Genomic DNA, 20,815 nt, shown 5'->3' on the forward strand with positions numbered 1-20,815 from the left:
AGCGGCCAGCCGTACGAGGGCTGAAACGTGTGCGAGTTTGACCCCCGTGTGCAGGGTTCTAAATTAACTTTTTTGATTGCCAGCCGATTGGGCTGGTAACTTTCTAAAGTTACCAGTAACTTTCTAAAGTTACCAGCCAATCAGAATTTCCACTAGCCAAATTTTTTGTTGATATTTGTTGTTGATATTCTCAATGTCATCCCCTGCATCCTTCCCCTTCTCGCCCCCAGACGTCTGTCCAACCAACCACCGCCGCGTTTAGTTTAACGCGGTGGTTCTCAAACTTTTTCGGTTATCCCCCACTTTGGACAAGGGGGGATTTTCAAGCCCCACCTGCCCCCATCGCCCCAACACAATGCTAATGAAATACGCCACGCTTAACATTTCCAAATTTATTGAAGTAACATCATGTTGTATCTAAATTCTAACTAAATAGCATCAAATAACAGCAAGTTCAACAATAGAGAAAATATAAGTGCAGCTGAAAGAAAAAAGAGCGAGACTTCTCCGGTGCTGGATCTGATGCCTATTCAGGAGCGGAGGAGTCAACTAAAACCGTCCACAGTGGATGATGTGCTTTTTTGCACGGCAATCTAAAGCACCACGCCAAACACCACTAGTGTAATTCCCCGGCGTTCCATCTTATGTGTCTGATTTTCCTTCGGGTGCGGGTCGGGCGTTGGTATCATTTTATAGCGGGTCTGGTCGGGTGCGGAATGTAATTTGCACTACTATCGGAACACGGGTCGGATGTGGTTTTAAGTTTTGCGGGTAAGGACGGGTGCGGGTTTGCAAATAAGAGGTGTGCAGGACTCTGCTCTGCTCATCTCTCTCCACTCCGCTCTGCCTCTGGCTCACACACACTCTGCCCCGGCCCCGCTCTTCCACCACTCGCCTCACTTTTTAAAATCCCCTACAGCGTGAAACATGCATTGGTAACCCTTCATTTTACAGTACGGTAATAACCAGCTAATTACCTGGTAATAAGATGTATTTACTAGGTAATAACCAGGTAATTAAATGCAATTACCAAGTACTTACCAGGTAATTACTAAGTACTTACCAGGTTATTACCAGGTAATTACGCAGTATTTACAGATATTTTCCCTGACTACTACCAGGCATTTACCCAATAATTACCTGGTAGATACGCAGTAATTGTATATTGTAGATTTTAAACCCAGTAGTTAAAAATATTTACCTGATATTTATCTGGTAAATACCAACAAGTTACCTGGTATTTACCCAATAATTACCAGGTAGATATCCTGCAATTGCATATTGTAGACTATAAACCCACTGAATGTGTCTATATGTGACTTTGTTAGGGTGATAATAACTTAGATATTTACCTGGTAATTACCAGGTATTTACTAAAAATGATCACATATTTACCTGGTAACTACCACTTATTTACGTGGTAGTTAACCTGATATTTACCTGGTAAATATCAACTAGTTACCTAGTATTTACTAGAAATATACTGAAAACTACCAGGTATTTATCCAGGAATTATAGATGATGTATTACCAGTCAACCTGTGTAGAGACAGTGAGGGTATAACTTGCAACTATTTACCAAGTAATTACTTTCTAATTACCCAGTAGTTACAATTCACATTATCAGGTAAAACCTTGTGAATTACCCTGTAAGGAAGGTGGAACTGTACTGTAAAAGGAAGCGTGGTTTGTTTCAATGATATTACCATGTACTTTCCTGGTAACTGTAGGTTATAATCCTCTGCCCCCCATCAGGCTGTGTAGTTTTGAACATGGTACCTGGCAAAAACTCCCATATCTACCTGATAATTATCAGGTAAATATCAGGGTGATATCAGAGTTTTACAGAGTAGTTACCCTGTAAGAAAGGTGGAACTGTACTGTAAAAGGAAGCGTGGTTTGTTTCAATGATATTACCATGTACTTTCCTGGTAATTGTAATCCTACTACCCATCAGGGTGTGTAGTTTTGAACCTGGTATCTGGCAGTAACTCCCATATCTCCCTGATAATTATCAGGTAAATATCAGAGTTTTACAGAGTAGTTACCCTGTAAGGAAGGTGGAATTGTACTGTAAAAGGAAGCGTGGTTTGTTTCAATGATATTACCATGTACTTTCCTGGTAACTGTAGATTATAATCCTGTGTAGTTTTGAACATGGCTCCTTTGCTTTCAGAGCTCCATATCTGTGGAATAGTCTTCCGTCACATGTTAGGGGAGCCAGTTCCACAAATATTTTTAAAAGCAAACTAAAAACCTTCCTCTTCTCAAAACATTATGGCCTACCCTATAACCCATGAATTTGTTATTTTATAATGGTTTTTCATTTGTTTTACATTTGTTTTACATTTGTTTTATATTTGTTTTATATTTGTTTTATTGAAATCATTTCTTCATTTTAATTTATTACTCTAAACGTAAGGACTCTAAACCTAAATTGTTTACAAACATTCTGAAATGCCGTGTAGAGTGGCTTTGAGATTGCCTGATGCATCACTGGCATGAAGTAAGTTTTTATGAACACCCGCCAAAATGATTTTTAACCCGATATGATTTGTAGTCTCGATGCTACGTATGAGGGCCGCCCAGCAAGGACCCCCCCCCCCCCCACCCATCCCATTTAGTAGATCTAAGGCCCAGACAGGACCAGTGCTTTAGTAGATCTAAGGCCCAGACAGGACCAGTGCTTTAGTAGATCTAAGGCCCAGACAGGACCAGTGCTTTAGTAGATCTAAGGCCCAGACAGGACCAGTGCTTTAGTAGATCTAAGGCCCAGACAGGACCAGTGCTTTAGTAGATCTAAGGCCCAGACAGGACGCCCCGAGTGCTTTTCATTCAGGGAAACACAAGGAAGGTCTTACATTGTTTAGGAGATAAGGTAGGATATAATAATAACGACAATATCCGATGCCCCGCCCACAATCAGGATGGCGGCGGGAACAAGCAGCCTGTAGGGAACAGAGAGCGGAGGACTGTTAAGGGCTGGTTATGGTCCCACGTTCACGCAACGCAAGGGGGTGACGGACCCCTTACGTCCTTGCGGACCCTCCTTGCGTCCACCGCGAGGGCCTGACGTGGGCCTCCCAGAAATTGTAACCTTCCGTCGAGGCGACGCAGCCGCAAGGGCTGTGATTGGTCCGCTCACTAAAACCCGACGCAGGACCAGAAAGGTTCAGGACTGCGTGGAAGCGTCTGCGGGGTCGTTGCGTCGACGTGGAACCATAAAGAGCCCTTTAGTCTGCCCTATAATAACGGAACAGCCCCTCATAGTGTCGCAGTACGGTATACCGATACTGAAACCGTGTCACAATAGCCGCCATTTAAACGCTACCATACCGCATGTTATTAGTAGTGCTACTCTAACAGTGAGTGTGTTAAAGGGGACATATTATGAAAACAACACTTTTCCTGGGATTTGAGCTGTTGTTTTGGGTCTCTGGTGCTGCCACACACATACACTTTGAAATAAGTCCGTACATGTTTTTTTGAGTGAGATATGCATTTCTGAAAGTACCCCGCCTACAGTTACCAAACGAGCGAGACAGTTTCGGCGCCCCCTCCTACACAGGAGGGGGGGGGGTACATTTGCATATTACCACCCACTTCCCCACCCCCCTCCAATCAGAGCATAGATACGATTTTGTGGACCTGGACCAGCGGACGAGCGCTGGGCGGAGATGTTCGCGCATTTCAGAAGCAGGGAGATTCCATACAGAAATAGATGTGACCGCCTGGCAGGGAGAAGCTCCCCCGCCGGAGCTCCCGGACTGCCGCCAGAACTCCGGCGGCAGTCCGGCAGCCCCGCTCCGGGAGTACGGCGGGGGAGCTTCGGCGGCAGTCCGGCAGCTCAGCTCCGGGAGCACAATCCCTTTCTCCTCCATGTCGCGGTTCAATCCGGACTTCAGAGAGTCAAAGCCAAAGTCCCTTTCCCCCAATTCTTCTGAACCATGGCCGAGATAACCCCCACTACGAGTCTTTACTTGTTGTGGAAGGACCAGAGACGTCAGACGCAGTCTTTATGATTCATAATATCATCAGAGGCGCACATAGCTTTTGGCCCTGATATTAGATATATTATATAGATACCTATATATTATATAATGTATTATTATTATTATTATATTATATAGATATAGAGCTCAGGGAGTCCGCAAACGGCAACAATCACTTCTCCTCCATGCTGTGGTTCACTCTGACAGCTGATTGGTCAATGGGCAGCAGCTCATTTGCATGAAGGCTACAGACACCAGAAACAGCACATTGTGAAGGGACTGAAACAGAGGGGAATAGCGCTAGGAGAGATTTTGTTTCCCAGAAGCTATTTCCAGCAAACAGCTTCAAAAACATGTTTTCCTGAACTCATATGCTATGTTTACTTGTTGAGAAATCACCATAATATGTCCTCTTTAAGACCTCGTTCCCCCCCCCTCGTACCCCCCCCCCCCCGTCAACAACCCTGTGATCGCCCCCCACCGTCCCCCCCATCCTGATCGCGCGCGCGGGGGGGGGGGGGGAGGGCGGAGTCTCTCCTAGGGCGTAATTCAGTGTAGAACCGGCCCTGGTAACGGTGTCTTGTTCTCCCCTCAGATGCCTGTGAACTCACACTGGACCCAAACACAGTCTGCAGTCGACTCTCTCTGTCTGAGGACAACAGAAAGGTGACGGAGGCTAAAGAGCGGCTGCCGTATCCTGATCACCTAGAGAGATTTCACCGCTGGCACCAGGTGTTGGGAAGAGAGGTTCTGACTGGCCGCTGTTACTGGGAGGTAGAGAGGGAAGGAGGTGTTATAGTAGGAGTGACATACAGAGGAATCACAAGGAGAGGAGATGGTGTTGACAGCCTGTTTGGAGGGAACAACAAGTCCTGGTTTCTTTATTGTTTTGATGACCGTTACTCTGCCAAGTACAACAATATAGACACATCCATCCGTCTCCCCCCCGCTGGCTCTAACAGAGTAGGAGTGTATCTGGACCGGCCTGCTGGCACTCTGTCCTTCTACAGAGTGTCCCCAGGGGGAGGAGGGTCCTCAGACACACTGACACACATCCACACCTTCAGGACCTCCTTCACCCAGGAGGACCTCCTCCCTGGGTTTGGGTTAACGGCTTCTGGTACCTCATTCTCTCTGAGTCAGTTGTATTGACACACACACACACACACACACACACACACACACACACACACACACACACACACACACACACACACACACACACTCCATATGTTCTGTTGTTTCTTTTAACTCCAAAACTTTTTTTTATGGGGAATTCATTATCCCGGGGGGCCGGGGCCGGGGCCCTTGACCCCCTCCTGCTAAGCCGTTTGGGCCGCTTGATAACGTTAACCTGATAACGGCCACCATACGTTACTTGTCTGTCTGTCAACGTCCAGATGAGCTTGAGCCGGTCCACTGTGACCCGCTCTGGTTCACCCCCCAGGTCCACCACAAAGCTCTTAGCTCCGCCTCCAGGACGCGGAAGGGTCCACCGTATGGGGGCTGTGAGGGAGTCCCATGGCTGTGGCGGCGGATGAAGACGTGTCTGGCCCACAGCAGGTCCTTGGGCACGTAGGACCGGGGAGCGCAGTGGCGAGATGTCGGAATGGGGACCAAGGCCCCAGCGACGCCCCGGGACCCCGCCTGATGAGAGTCGGCCGACCAGGGGGACGCGGCCTCTGGGAGGAACTCCCCCGGAGCTGGCAGTGGCTGGCCCTACACCAGCTCGGCGGAGGAGGTCTGGAGGTCCTCCTTGGGAGCAGAGCGAAGACCAAGCGTGACCCACGGGAGGCGGTCGGCCCAGCTGCTGTCCGTAAGGCTGCAGGGGGGAGGCCCACGGGCCGTTGGAGCGGCGCACGATGCCGAGGCGTTCCGTGGTGGTGAACTCCCCCCTGGCCCCTCGCCAGCTTTGCGGAGTCGAGGCGCCGAGCGTAGACTGGAGGGAGTCCGCGCAGAGGATCGGTGTAGACACAGCGGCCATAACGAAGTCCCAGCCGAAGCGCCGCCCGCCGAAACACACCTCCACATACCTGGTGCCGTAGGTACGTATAGGCGTGCCATTGGCGGCGTCCATCCGCGGGCCGTGTCCGCCAGCCATGGTGTCCACAGGCTGAGCTGGCAGGATGCTGCGCTGGGCGCCCGAGTCGACCAACAGACGCCGGCCGGAGATTGAGTCGGTGACAAACAGCCTGCAGTCACGGCCAGCACCCCTAGCTGCTAATGAGTGCTGGCCCTGGCGTTTCCCTGCCCCGCGAAATTGCATGGCTGGCGACACTGCTTAGCCTTGGCTCCAAACCTGGCATGGTAATAACACAACCCGTCGTCGCGCTGGCGGCGGGCCGTCACCGCGGCTGCGGTGCCGAAGGTGTCCTCCGAAGGGGTCGGCGGGGTCGAAACGCTAGGACGGTAGGGAGCAGTGCGTGCACAAACTGCTGCCGATTGGCAAGGAAAATCCTGTGTGCTTCCGCAGCCAGCTGGCGGTGGTCCTTTGAGGCGGAGAAGGGGGAGCAGGCTGGCGCAGTGCGCACAGGCGCTGGAAGCTGCCGCAGGAAAATGTGAGTAAACAGGAATGCGGGATCAGCCGAACCCAGCACAGCCAGCATCCTCTCCATCAACTCGGACGGCCTGCTGTCCCCTAGGCCGTTAAGGGACAGCAGGCCGTCTGCTTTCTCCAGCTCCGACAGTTCGAAAAGTTTCATCAGGAATGCTTTGAGCGCGTCGTACAGCCGGTGGAGCCTCTAGCAGTGCCATCGCTCTGGCCGTCGTCGAGGCATCCAACGCCGCCACCACATGGAAGTACCTCGTAACGTCCTGCGTTATTCCTCTTAGCTGGAACTGGGCTTCCATGTGCTGAAACCACGGCCGCGGGTTGCGCTGCCAAGATTCGGGCAACTTGATGGTCGCGGTGCAGACGCTTACAGCTCCTCCAGCCCCGCTCGGTCCAGGCATTGCAGAGCAGCCGTTGCTTCCTTCGGGCTTCGACATAGTTCTTTATCACGTCGGGGTCACCAATGTGGAAGTGAGGAAAACAACGACACAGGAGACGAAGGCAGGTTGGGTTTGTTTACTACCAAACAATTCACATACAGCCAGGGACCAGGTGTGCCGGCCAAGGACCTCCCCTTCCTCCACCCGCCCTCTCTCTTAAAGGACCTCCCCTTCCTCCACCCGCCCTCTCTCTTAAAGGACCTCCTCTTCCTCCACCCGCCCTCTCTCTTAAAGGACCTCCCCTTCCTCCACCCGCCCTCTCTCTTAAAGGACCTCCCCTTCCTCCACCCGCCCTCTCTCTTAAAGGACCTCCCCTTCCTCCACCCGCCCTCTCTCTTAAAGGACCTCCCCTTCCTCCACCCGCCCTCTCTCTTAAAGGACCTCCCCTTCCTCCACCCGCCCTCTCTCTTAAAGGACCTCCCCTTCCTCCACCCGCCCTCTCTCTTAAAGGTTAGGGTGAACGTCTCCCTCTAATGCCCTGTAGGTCACTACACAGGATTATATATAATATAATAATATAATAATAATAAATAATAATAATATATTAATACACAGCCTCCCCAGAATTCATCATAACCAAAAGTGCATAACTGAGAAGTCCTTCAATAAATAATAATGACAGACAATGAACGTGGCGGTGGCCAATCAGGCGGCCCGAAGGCTGCGTTTAGCAGGAGGGGGTCAAGGGCGGCTTGACAGCCGGAGCCGGGGGGCCGGAGCCGGGCCGGAGCCGGAGCCGGGCCGGAGCCGGAGCCGGGCCGGAGCCGGAGCCGGGGGCCGGAGCCGGAGCCGGAGCGGGGCCGGAGCCGGGCCGGAGCCGGAGCCGGGCCGGAGCCGGGGGGCCGGAGCCGGGCCGGAGCCGGAGCCGGGCCGGAGCCGGGGGGCCGGAGCCGGGCCGGAGCCGGAGCCGGGCCGGAGCCGGAGCCGGGGGCCGGAGCCGGAGCCGGAGCCGGGGGCCGGAGCCGGAGCCGAACAAAAAAAAAAAAAAAGGAACAAAGGGAGAAGTCTTCCCCTGGCCAAAGGGCAGACCGCCTTCCCGCCCTTCATCCCCCCCCGCCGCCGCCGCCTCCGTCCTCGTCCGAGGGGGAGGAGCCGGGGAGGAAAACGTCCTTCTCGGGCGTGGCTGGGCGGAGACCACGCCCGAGAAGCATCCGTGGCGGGCGTGGCCGGGGGCCCACGGGGCCGTCGGGGGGCGGGGCCAGGGGGTAGGAGTACTCGTGCTTGGGGCCGTCCGTCTTGGAGAAGTGCACGTAGGAGGAGGACGGGTCGCTGTGCAGGAAGTGGTCGCGCACGGCGGCGTGGCGGTAGTCCTCGTAGCCGGTCCGCCACGCCCGCTCTGGACCGGACTCCCAGCTCCGCTCTGGACCGGACTCCCAGCTCCGCTCTGGACCGGACTCCCAGCCCCGCTCTGGACCGGACTCCCAGCTCCGCTCTGGACCGGACTCCCAGCTGCATCACGTTTTGAACTACACACTTTTCCCATCTAGCTTCGACTGGGTTTTTGGATTTTCGGTGCTGTTAAAGTAGCATTAATAATCGACAATCCAAAAAGCCAGTCGAAACTAGATGGAAAAAGTGTGTAGTTCAAAACGTGACGCAGCTTTTACTTCTCCACCACCTACAGAGTCTGTTATGTACGATCATTCATAAACCCCGTGTTATTTCCCGTAGACATTTGACCGAGGGAACCGGAGCCTCGGAGGCGGGACTTATTCTTCAGAGGTCCATACACAATGAGACACAAATACACAACATATAAAAAGACAAGAGACAAAACAACGTGACCAAATACAACCGATAAAATAAAACACCTAATAGACCAACACATAATAAAAGTCTACTCCGTTTAACCTCTTTAAAAAAATAAAGCGCGTTAGTGCTGTTTGAACGTGCCGGCGAGGTTTAACCCTTGTTAAGTGCATTAACTGCACTAGGACCATAGGAACACGTCTACCTACTGCACCTGACCCCGGGCAGCCTGGACCTCCGAGCCGATGGTAGGAGAGCAGGTCCCTCCCAGAGGGGCCGGTCAGAGCTGCTCAACGCCCCGGGCCTTCCTCACCACCTGCCCTGATGTGTGAGGGGGGGGAGCTGCTGGGGGTCCACCATTCTGCTGCCAGTTTTCACCACTCTGGGTGGACGGGTTTTGTTGTGCACTGAAACATGACCAAAGCAAGAGATAAAACCAAAGGTCACAATGGACTCGATGAAAGACCTGTGAAATAAAACCATCGGCTTCTTGTCAGCGTTAAACGTATTCAATCAAAGTAGAGTCTCTGCACGCCCTTCTTGCATACTGCGGATGTGTTTGACTCCAAGGTGAAGCACTCATCAACCACTGCTCCCGGGTGTCTGTAGGACAGTCTCCACAGGCGGGCCCTTAATCGTACACGGTGAGGATGAGCGGGGAGCTCTACGGCGGTCCGTTGCCATTTCTTTAGTTTTGTTTGTGTTTAACTTGAGGAAGTGGTTGTCGCAGCGTTCCACAGAGTCGTCCACCACCGGCCCGGGATTAGCCTCTCTGTCCTGGAGCCCACTGATCACAACAGTGTCATCAGCGACCTTCAGGAGAAGTCTGTTGTCATGGTGAGACCCCCCCCCCCCCCCCCAACGGCCATCGGCCAATCAACAAGGAGAGAGAGCCCTGAGCTCTCCAGAACCACGTGCATCGATGCCGCCCCCGAAATATGACTGGTTAAGAGTCAGAACTAATTAGTATACGGAGGAGAATTAGCATATCTGTTGTATGGATTTAGATGTAACATTTAACATTGAGATATAAAGATTTAGATTTATATACACGATTTATCCTCCGATTCAGCATTAAGCAGCTAAATCTGGAACAAGTGAAGAATGTTTTTCACCAGCAAAGGTTTACAAACGGCCCCCAATAGGTGTTATGCACCTGAATGTAGGCCTATGCCTGGTCTAAATGTTATTCACCTTAATGTAGGCCTATTACTTTACCAAAACAGAACGTACACCAGTAGCCTACTTCATATATATTACTTTACCACAACATAACGTACAGCAGTAGCCTACTTCATATATATTACTTTAATACAACATAACGTACACCAGTAGCCTACTTCATATATATTACTTTACTACAACATAACGTACAGCAGTAGGCTACTTCATATATATTACTTTACTACAACATAACGTACAGCAGTAGGCTACTTTATGTGCTTCATATAAAACTGTTCTATAAAAACACATCAGTCCAGGAATAAAGGGCAGAAGTCTAAGATATAGATTACAATAATATCAAGAGAGACATTTTAATATCATTAATCTGATGTTTTATATCAAGCTGTGTTCCTGTTGGTATGTAATCATTAATGTATTCCTACAGTTGAGGATATTTGTTGTGGAGATCCCTTATCTTTAATCATCTTCATTAATATGGACCAGCGATATCAGTGGAACCATTAAAGCTTTATTGTCCTTCATCCTTCACAGTCCAGACTCACACTGCCTGTTCACCGCTCAAAAACCACCGTCAAGAACTCCTGAGCCCGCCTCCACTGCTGCTGCTTGTTGCTAGGCTACGGTGCCCAGACGTCCCCGCTCCTGGGGGCCCGTCCCCGTTCCTGGGGGCCCGTCCTGGGGCCCTGTCCCCGTTCCTGGGGGCCCTATCCCTGCTGGATGTCCTGCAAATGTGCCAATCAAAAGTTAAAAGCTACTGTATGTATATATATATATATATATATATATATATATATTTATGTAACTATATGTACACATTTGTCTGACAGCCTTGAGTTATTTACACCCTTAACATTCACTAGAATGCAGGAAACGAGGCAGTAATGACAGCAACAGGAGCACCTACAGAAGAATGGGGGAAATATTGTACAAGGAAGACGTTCATCTCATCCTCATCTTCAAAACCGCTTATCCGGGGTCGGGTCGCGGGGGCAGCAGCTCTAGCAGAAAGAAGATTTTAATTTTAACGTAAATATGAAAAACTTTCAGCAATTTCTCTGTACGGCCCGCTGTCAGTTTGTCCATGAAGCTTTTCAGTTTTCAGCTCTGGCCTCAACTTTACTGTTTTATGAGGCAGTTATCTTATCATATACTAAAATGCTAAAAGGTTGGTTCTGTCTCTATGTATTATTTTATATTGTTAGTCAATCATTGATGTGTGTTTTAGTGTATTTCTGTGTACTTTGGTACAACACGTCATGTGTACAGTTATCAGCTGAACCCGATCCTCTAAGGAGCCCGACCTGCTATGAAGCCTTTGACCTTTGAAGCGGCTGGCCTTCAGCCAGCATCATGAAGGAGTTCAGCTCAGAGGTTTGAAGTCTCCTCAGTTGACCTGCAGCCTCCCACAGGAGGACAGGACACCTGGACGCTTTCATCTTTTCATACCACAACACCAACAACCGAAAACATAAGGTAAAGTATTTTAAACTTCATATAAATATGTGTGTGTGTGTTTGTGTGTGTGTGTGTGTGTGTGTGTCTAGTTAACAAACCAAATGTAATACTTCATAGGATATAAACCTATGATGTTGAAGTTTATAAAATGGGTTTTGAAACGTTTTCTATTCGACCTACCATTTGGTCATTTTTGTGGCCGATTGCAAATATGTTGTAAACCATTTGGTATAATTAATAAGAGCCATTCTCCATAATATTTTGCTAGCTAACTAGTTCTTGTTACTAAACACACCAGAAGTGTAAATAGTGTCAGAAATAGATCGAAATCTCAACATTTTAAAGATAGCTCTGACGACCACCAGTCAACTTGTTCAGTTTTTATGGTAGAGGCGTGACGCATGAGGTGGGCGGGACTGAGCCACTCTATGTTTGGCTCCCAAGCGCCCCCTGGTGGCCACTCTGGTGTACAGCAGCATGAGGCCAAGTTAGAAACCTCCTCTCAGTGTGTGTCTGCTGCTGGCTCACCTTCCCTCCACAGGTCCTGATAGAACCGTCTTACTCACCTTAATGAACGCTGAGTGACCGTAGGAAAACAACATGTTGTGTTTGTGTAGGACTACAGGTCTCCAGTCTACTATGGATGAGGAGAGAGAGGAGGGGGGTCCTACCTCTAAGACCACTCGGTCTGGGGAACATGGCCGCCAGAGCAAAGCTGAGAGGTAAGAAGAGGATCTCACTGTCTGTGACTGTTGTCAATCTCAGAGCTCAGCAGTGATACATCATGACACCATCTTTAGTCTGAGTAAAAGCTGTATGTGTGTGTGTGTGTGTGTGTGTGTGTGTGTGTGTGTGTGTGTGTGTGTGTGTGTGTGTGTGTGTGTGTGTGTGTGTGTGTGTGTGTGTGTGTGTGTGTGTGTGTGTGTGTGTGTGTTGTGTTGAAGCCCAGAGCAGCAGCAGAGAGCAGACTCCCCTGGACCCAGCTGTGTCTCCATGAAGAGTGACCGCTCTATGAATATACCTGTTGACTTTAAAGATGGACGCCCCTCCAGAGAGGAGAGGTAGGAGTTTCAAACAGACGATGAAAACAGACCAGTTGGTTGTTATCAGACTCTACTGATAAGATAGCCTGGAAATCCAGACCCACCTCTAGAAAGCTGTAGGGTCTGGCAACGCGTAATGAAAATGGCCCAACTCGAGGGGCGGCCCCAAGCATGCATTTGAAAATATCACTGCACGCAATTGGATAACACTACGACCAATCAGAAGAATACAAGGTGCAACAAGAGTTCACATCAGAGCAGTGTTTATAGTGATGTTCACCTGCTCTTTGTGTGTGTGTGTGTGTGTGTGTGTGTGTGTGTGTGTGTGTGTGTGTGTGTGTGTGTGTGTGTGTGTGTGTGTGTGTGTGTGTGTGTGTGTGTGTGTGTTGAAGCCCAGAGCAGCAGCAGAGGGCAGCCTCCTCTGGACCCAGCTGTGTCTCCATGAAGAGTGACCGCTCTATGGGCTATCCTCCTAACTTTAAAGATGGACGCCCCTCCAGAGAGGAGAGGTAGGGGTTTCAAACAGACGATGAAACAGACCACTTGATATCTGACCCATATCTGAGTTCATCAGAACTGTTTCTCCCCCGGCTTGTCATCAGAATATGGATCAGTTGTTCTTCAGCCTGAGCACTACTGGAGTTGACGTCTTTCAGCAAGAGGACCCTGCTCCTCGTACCTCCAGCTCACTCACTTTCTGTCACAAGTCTCTTTGGATAAAAGACAAAATACGACCCCCACTTTTTAAAGAGTCGTTTCTGGAAAAAACATTTTTTTAAGATTAAATCAATTTTTATAAAGAAAATCATTTTATTTGAAAATCATAATAATTAAAACAGTTTGTTTTCCCCAAACCTTGCTTGCACACCGCAACAAAGAAAAGAGCAAACAAAAAGACTTTCTCTCAAAGTACGGTAACTGTTAGGGCCCAGCTCCTACGGGGAAAGGGAAGCAGCATGGAACCACAAGGAGTCGGTCAAATGAAAGGCATTCATCACCAGGAAGACAGAATGTAGATCGACTTTTAAAAGTCTAGACCCCAAACACAAGACAACCACACTTTGTCAGACGCAATTCCAGGAAAGAAACCTTGTCTTATATTCAGGTCAACACGGTAGTTCTAAATTAGCATTCCAAGTTTAATTTCAATGCAATTCTATGTAAGAGAAGAATAAAAGGTATAGATGAATTGATTCATATATAAATAAAGGAACAAGGTCAGGATAAACAAATTATTTTGGAGCCCGTACATCAACATTCAGTAATCTCATCTCAACCAATTTGACATATTGTTATTCTGCAATAAAAAACAGGACTTTGTGTGTGTGTGTGTATGTGTGTGTGTGTGTGTGTGTGTGTGTGTGTGTGTGTGTGTGTGTGTGTGTGTGTGTGTGTGTGTGTGTGTGTGTGTGTGTGTGTGTGTGTGTGTGTGTTGAAGCCCAGAGCAGCAGCAGAGAGCAGACTCCCCTGGACCCAGCTGTGTCTCCATGAAGAGTGACCGCTCTATGGGCTATCCTCCTAACTTTAAAGATGGACGCCCCTCCAGAGAGGAGAGGTAGGAGTTTCAAACAGACGATGAAACAGACCACTTGATATCTGACCCATATCTGAGTTCATCAGAACTGTTTCTCCCCCGGCTTGTCATCAGAATATGGATCAGTTGTTCTTCAGCCTGAGCACTACTGGAGTTGACGTCTTTCAGCAAGAGGACCCTGCTCCTCGTACCTCCAGCTCACTCACTTTCTGTCACAAGTCTCTTTGGATAAAAGACAAAATACGACCCCCACTTTTTAAAGAGTCGTTTCTGGAAAAATATTTTTTCAAGATTAAATCAATTTTTATAAAGAAAATCATTTTATTTGAAAATCATAATAATTAAAACAGTTTGTTTTCCCCAAACCTTGCTTGCACACCGCAACAAAGAAAAGAGCAAACAAAAAGACTTTCTCTCAAAGTACGGTAACTGTTAGGGCCCAGCTCCTACGGGGAAAGGGAAGCAGCATGGAACCACAAGGAGTCGGTCAAATGAAAGGCATTCATCACCAGGAAGACAGAATGTAGATCGACTTTTAAAAGTCTAGACCCCAAACACAAGACAACCACACTTTGTCAGACGCAATTCCAGGAAAGAAACCTTGTCTTATATTCAGGTCAACACGGTAGTTCTAAATTAGCATTCCAAGTTTAATTTCAATGCAATTCTATGTAAGAGAAGAATAAAAGGTATAGATGAATTGATTCATATATAAATAAAGGAACAAGGTCAGGATAAACAAATTATTTTGGAGCCCGTACATCAACATTCAGTAATCTCATCTCAACCAATTTGACATATTGTTATTCTGCAATAAAAAACAGGACTTTGTGTGTGTGTGTGTGTGTGTGTGTGTGTGTGTGTGTGTGTGTGTGTGTGTGTGTGTGTGTGTGTGTGTGTGTGTGTGTGTGTGTGTGTGTGTGTGTTGAAGCCCAGAGCAGCAGCAGAGAGCAGACTCCCCTGGACCCAGCTGTGTCTCCATGAAGAGTGACCGCTCTATGGGCTATCCTCCTAACTTTAAAGATGGACGCCCCTCCAGAGAGGAGAGGTAGGGGTTTCAAACAGACGATGAAACAGACCACTTGATATCTGACCCATATCTGAGTTCATCAGAACTGTTTCTCCCCCGGCTTGTCATCAGAATATGGATCAGTTGTTCTTCAGCCTGAGCACTACTGGAGTTGACGTCTTTCAGCAAGAGGACCCTGCTCCTCGTACCTCCAGCTCACTCACTTTCTGTCACAAGTCTCTTTGGATAAAAGACAAAATACGACCCCCACTTTTTAAAGAGTCGTTTCTGGAAAAATATTTTTTCAAGATGAAATCAGTTTTTATAAAGAAAATCATTTTATTTGAAAATCATAATAATTAAAACAGTTTGTTTTCCCCAAACCTTGCTCGCACACCGCAACAAAGAAAAGAGCAAACAAAAAGACTTTCTCTCAAAGTACGGTAACTGTTAGGGCCCAGCTCCTACGGGGAAAGGGAAGCAGCATGGAACCACAAGGAGTCGGTCAAATGAAAGGCATTCATCACCAGGAAGACAGAATGTAGATCGACTTTTAAAAGTTTAGACCCCAAACACAAGACAACCACACTTTGTCAGACGCAATTCCAGGAAAGAAACCTTGTCTTATATTCCGGTCAATACGGTAGTTCTAAATTAGCATTCCAAGTTTAATTTCAATGCAATTCTATGTAAAAGAAGAAAAGATTCATATATAAATAAAGGGACAAGGTCAGGATAAACAAATTATTTTGGAGCCCGTACATCAACATTCAGTAATCTCATCTCAACCAATTTGACATATTGTTATTCTGCAATAAAAAACAGGACTTTGTGTGTGTGTGTGTGTGTGTGTGTGTGTGTGTGTGTGTGTGTGTGTGTGTGTGTGTGTGTGTGTGTGTGTGTGTGTGTGTGTGTGTGTGTGTGTGTGTGTGTGTGTGTGTGTTGAAGCCCAGAGCAGCAGGAGAGAGCAGACTCCCCTGGACCCAGCTGTGTCTCCATGAAGAGTGACCGCTCTATGGGCTATCCTCCTAACTTTAAAGATGGACGCCCCTCCAGAGAGGAGAGGTAGGAGTTTCAAACAGACGATGAAACAGACCACTTAATATCTGACCCATATCTGAGTTCATCAGAACTGTTTCTCCCCCGGCTTGTCATCAGAATATGGATCAGTTGTTCTTCAGCCTGAGTACTACTGGAGTTGACGTCTTTCAGCAAGAGGACCCTGCTCCTCGTACCTCCAGCTCACTCACTTTCTGTCACAAGTCTCTTTGGATAGAAGACAAAATACGACCCCCACTTTTTAAAGAGTCGTTTCTGGAAAAATATTTTTTTAAGATGAAATCAGTTTTTATAAAGAAAATCATTTTATTTGAAAATCATAATAATTGAAACAGTTTGTTTTCCTCAAACCTTGCTCGCACACCGCAACAAAGAAAAGAGCAAACAAAAAGACTTTCTCTCAAAGTACGGTAACTGTTAGGGCCCAGCTCCTACGGGGAAAGGGAAGCAGCATGGAACCACAAGGAGTCAAATGAAAGGCATTCATCACCAGGAAGACAGAATGTAGATCGACTTTTAAAAGTCTAGACCCCGAACACAAGACAACCACACTTTGTCAGACGCAATTCCAGGAAAGAAACCTTGTCTTATATTCAGGTCAATACGGTAATTCTAAATTAGCATTCCAAGTTTAATTTCAATGCAATTCTATGTAAGAGAAGAATAAAAGGTATAGATGAATTGATTCATATATAAATAAAGGAACAAGGTCAGGATAAACAAATTATTTTGGAGCCTGTACATCAACATTCAGTAATCTCATCTCAACCAATTTGACATATTGTTATTCTGCAATAAAAAACAGGACTTTGTGTGTGTGTGTGTGTGTGTGTGTGTGTGTGTGTGTGTGTGTGTGTGTGTGTGTGTGTGTGTGTGTGTGTGTGTGTGTGTGTTGAAGCCCAGAGCAGCAGCAGAGAGCAGACTCCCCTGGACCCAGCTGTGTCTCCATGAAGAGTGACCGCTCTATGGGCTATCCTCCTAACTTTAAAGATGGACGCCCCTCCAGAGAGGAGAGGTAGGAGTTTCAAACAGACGATGAAACAGACCACTTGATATCTGACCCATATCTGAGTTCATCAGAACTGTTTCTCCCCCGGCTTGTCATCAGAATATGGATCAGTTCTTTCTTCAGCCTGAGCACTACTGGAGTTGACGTCTTTCAGCAAGAGGACCCTGCTCCTCGTACCTCCAGCTCACTCACTTTCTGTCACAAGTCTCTTTGGATAAAAGACAAAATACGACCCCCACTTTTTAAAGAGTCGTTTCTGTAAAAATATTTTTTTAAGATGAATTCAATTTTTATAAAGAAAATCATTTTATTTGAAAATCATAACAATTAAAACAGTTTGTTTTCCCCAAACCTTGCTCGCACACCGCAACAAAGAAAAGAGCAAACAAAAAGACTTTCTCTCAAAGTACGGTAACTGTTAGGGCCCAGCTCCTACGGGGAAAGGGAAGCAGCATGGAACAACAAGGAGTCGGTCAAATGAAAGGCATTCATCACCAGGAAGACGGAAAGTAGATCGACTTTTAAAAGTCTAGACCCCAAACACAAGACAACCACACTTTGTCAGACGCAATTCCAGGAAAGAAACCTTGTCTTATATTCAGGTCAACACGGTAGTTCTAAATTAGCATTCCAAGTTTAATTTCAATGCAATTCTATGTAAAAGAAGAATAAAAGGTATAGATGAATTGATTCATATATAAATAAAGGAACAAGGTCAGGATAAACTAATTATTTTGGAGCCTGTACATCAACAGTCAGTAATCTCATCTCAACCGATTTGACATATTGTTATTCTGCAATAAAAAACAGGACTGTGTGTGTGTGTGTGTGTGTGTGTGTGTGTGTGTGTGTGTGTGTGTGTGTGTGTGTGTGTGTGTGTGTGTGTGTGTGTGTGTGTGTGTGTGTGTGTGTGTGTGTGTGTGTGTGTGTGCTCCACAGACACCAGAGGAGGTCAAAGGTTCCCAGTGGTCCGTCTGTACAGCAGCAGCACACAGAGTTGAAGGTGTTTAAATGTACAACACTGAGTTCAGTCATGAATGACATGTGAACAACATCTCTCCTGGAGCTAACAGTCTCCAGGTTTCCCTCTTCAGACCAGCAGGACGTGAATCCAGGACAGACGCTTCTGATGTCCTCAGTTAGTTCACAGTAAAGTTCTCATTGACGTTTGTTCTGTTCCAGCGGATCAAGGAGAACGCACACGCTTTTCTAGACAAGGAGGTGGAGAAGCTCTGGAGGGTTCTCTACCCAGATTACCCACAATGCTCAGAGAGCCAGAGGGAGGAGGAGGAGGAGGTGGATGGTGAGGAAGAGGAGCAGAGGAGGCGCGCCATAGAGGGAGTGGAAGACATCACACTGCTCTGCATGAAGCAGTTGAAGCTGGAGGAGATGGCAGACTTACTGAGGAGCAGTAAGATACTCTTATTTTTAGAAGAGATTACGAAGATACTTTTTTGGATCAGTAAGATACAGTAAGATACTCTTACTTTGAAAACAGATCAGGAATATACTCTCATTTTGAAAACTGATTAGGGAGATATCCTTATTTTGAAAACTTATTTTGAATATGCTCTTTTTTTAAACAGCAGTAAATGACTGTTGGTTAAAATAAGGGCAGTCATATTTTGATAATTTGAAGTCAACAATTTTTGATAGTTTGTATACTTTCTTCTTTTGTCATGTAATTTAGAAAAAGTTGCTGCTGAGTGCCAACATAAGATCAAGGCTTATCTGAAGGAGAAGACCCAGTGTGTGTTTGAGGGAATCGCTAAAGCAGGAGAGTCAAGACCTCTGAATGAGATCTACACAGAGCTCTACATCACAGAGAGAGGCAGTGGAGAGGTCAACAAGGAACATGAGGTCAGACTGATTGAAACAGCTTTCAGGAAGCCAGCCAGGGAGGAAACACCAATCAGATGTGAAGACATCTTTAAACCCGTACCTGGAAAAGATCAACCAATCAGGACAATAATGACAACTGGAGTGGCTGGCATTGGTAAAACCATCTTAACACACAAGTTCACTCTGGACTGGGCTGAAGGCAAAACCAACCACGACATAGACTTCATATTTCCTTTCACTTTCAGAGAGCTAAATTTACTGAGAGATAAAAGGTTTAGCTTGCTGGAACTTCTTCATCACTTCTTTATCAAAACAAAAGAAGCAGGAATCTGCAGATACGACCGGTTCCAAGTTGTCTTTATCTTGGATGGTCTGGATGAGTGTCGACTTCCTCTGGACTTCCAGAACAACCCGATCTGTACTGATGTCACAGAGTCCACCTCGATGGACGTGCTGCTGACAAACCTCATCAGGGGCAACCTGCTTCCCTCTGCTCGCATCTGGATAACCACACGCCCTGCGGCAGCCAATCAGATCCCTGCTGATTGTGTTGACATGGTGACAGAGGTGAGAGGGTTCACTGACCCACAGAAGGAGGAGTACTTCAGGAAGAGATTCAGAGACAAGAAGCTGGCCAGCAGGATCATCTCCCATGTCAAGACATCACGAAGCCTCTACATCATGTGTCACATTCCAGTCTTCTGTTGGATCACTGCTACAGTTCTTGAGGACATCTTCAAAACATCCCAGGGTGAAGAAGAGATTCCCAAGACCATGACTCAGATGTACAGCCACTTCCTGAGGGTTCAGGCCATACAGGGGGAGAGGAAGTATCATGGGAGAGCTGGAACAGATCATCACTGGAGTTCAGAGAGCAGGGAGATCATTGTTACTCTGGGAAAACTGGCTTTTAACCAGCTGGAGAAAGGCAACCTGATCTTCTATGAGGCAGACCTGGCAGAGTGTGGCATCAATATCAGAGCAGCCTCAGAGTACACAGGAGTGTTCACCCAGATCTTTAAAGAGGAATGTGGGCTGTACCAGGACAAGGTGTTCTGCTTTGTCCATCTGAGCATCCAAGAGTTTCTGGCTGCCCTTTATGTCTTTAAGACCTTCATCGACAGTGGTGTCAATCTGATCTCAGGAGAACAACCATCCAGGTGGTCTACTCTTAAAATAAAGAAATCAGATCGCTTCTATGAGAAGGCTGTGGACAAGGCCTTACAGAGTGAGAACGGACACCTGGACTTGTTCCTCCGCTTCCTCCTGGGCCTCTCTCTGAAGACCAATCAGAGTCTCCTACAAGGTCTGCTGAGACAGACAAGTAGTAGCTCACAGACCAATCAGAAATCAGTGTCTTACATCAAGGAGAAGATAAGTGGAGATCTCTCTCCAGAGAGAAGCATCAATCTGTTCCACTGCCTAAATGAGCTGAACGACCGTTCTCTAGTGGAGGAGATCCAACAGTACCTGACATCAGGAAGTCTCTCTGGAGAATCTCTCTCTCCTGCTCAGTGGTCAGCTCTGGTCTTCATCTTACTGTCATCAGAAGAGGAGCTGGATGTGTTTGACCTGAAGAAATACTCTGCTTCAGAGGAGGGTCTTCTGAGGCTGCTGCCAGTGGTCAAAGCCTCCAAAACATCTCTGTAGGTTCACTAATAACATGTATTACAATACACAACACAGTATACATAATACTAGAATATAAGTTGTATTAATATACAAACCATCTCTGTAGGTTCACTAATAACATGTATTACAATAGACAACACAATACACACAGTACTACAATATAAAAGTTATATCAACATACAAAACATCTCTGTAGTTTAACTTATAACATGTATTACAAAATACATAATACTAGAATATAAGTTGTAATAATATACAATCCATCGCTGTAGGTTCATTAATAACATGTATTACAATACAGAACACAATATACATA

The 20,815-nt window shown here is 47.1% G+C and overlaps 3 protein-coding genes across 3 annotated transcripts in view; all 3 read left to right on the top strand.

Annotated features, from left to right (window-relative positions):
- Positions 1 to 12,737, top strand: part of LOC311350726 (uncharacterized protein) — a 78,583-nt gene extending 65,846 nt beyond the window's left edge. Inside the window, exons 3-4 of the mRNA XM_084470796.1 lie at positions 11,989 to 12,093; positions 12,316 to 12,737. Of these exons, the coding sequence (XP_084326922.1) occupies positions 11,989 to 12,093; positions 12,316 to 12,436 (226 nt within the window). The 3' untranslated portion in view covers positions 12,437 to 12,737. The remainder of the gene's footprint in view (positions 1 to 11,988; positions 12,094 to 12,315) is intronic.
- Positions 12,738 to 12,758: 21 nt separating this feature from the next.
- Positions 12,759 to 17,095, top strand: LOC311350720 (uncharacterized protein). The gene is made up of 5 exons (XM_084470789.1): positions 12,759 to 12,923; positions 13,853 to 13,969; positions 14,880 to 14,996; positions 15,906 to 16,022; positions 16,915 to 17,095. Exons 1-5 carry the CDS (start codon positions 12,856 to 12,858, stop codon positions 17,033 to 17,035), a joined length of 540 nt encoding a protein of 179 aa, XP_084326915.1. The 5' UTR covers positions 12,759 to 12,855; the 3' UTR covers positions 17,036 to 17,095.
- Positions 17,096 to 17,970: 875 nt separating this feature from the next.
- LOC311350695 (NLR family CARD domain-containing protein 3-like) lies at positions 17,971 to 20,517 on the top strand (the record flags this gene model as incomplete). The annotated part of the gene is made up of 3 exons (XM_084470762.1): positions 17,971 to 18,028; positions 18,208 to 18,436; positions 18,716 to 20,517. The coding sequence occupies exons 2-3, from the start codon at positions 18,391 to 18,393 to the stop codon at positions 20,515 to 20,517; spliced, it is 1,848 nt and encodes a 615-aa protein (XP_084326888.1). The 5' UTR covers positions 17,971 to 18,028; positions 18,208 to 18,390.
- Between the last annotated feature and the right edge of the window lie 298 nt (positions 20,518 to 20,815).

This window comes from Micromesistius poutassou (genome assembly GCF_964030765.1).
Source record: "Micromesistius poutassou genome assembly, chromosome: 7".
Classification (NCBI taxonomy): domain Eukaryota; kingdom Metazoa; phylum Chordata; class Actinopteri; order Gadiformes; family Gadidae; genus Micromesistius; species Micromesistius poutassou.

What these genes read in the sequence shown, in the direction of transcription:
- LOC311350720 (XM_084470789.1), top strand. Translation starts at nt 12,856, where the DNA reads ATGAAGAGTGACCGCTCTATGGGCTATCCTCCTAACTTTAAAGATGGA. An exon ending in CGCCCCTCCAGAGAGGAGAG is followed by an intron (nt 13,970 to 14,879) that starts GTAGGAGTTTCA and finishes TGTGTGTTGAAG; the next exon opens with CCCAGAGCAGCAGCAGAGAG. An exon ending in CGCCCCTCCAGAGAGGAGAG is followed by an intron (nt 14,997 to 15,905) that starts GTAGGGGTTTCA and finishes TGTGTGTTGAAG; the next exon opens with CCCAGAGCAGCAGGAGAGAG.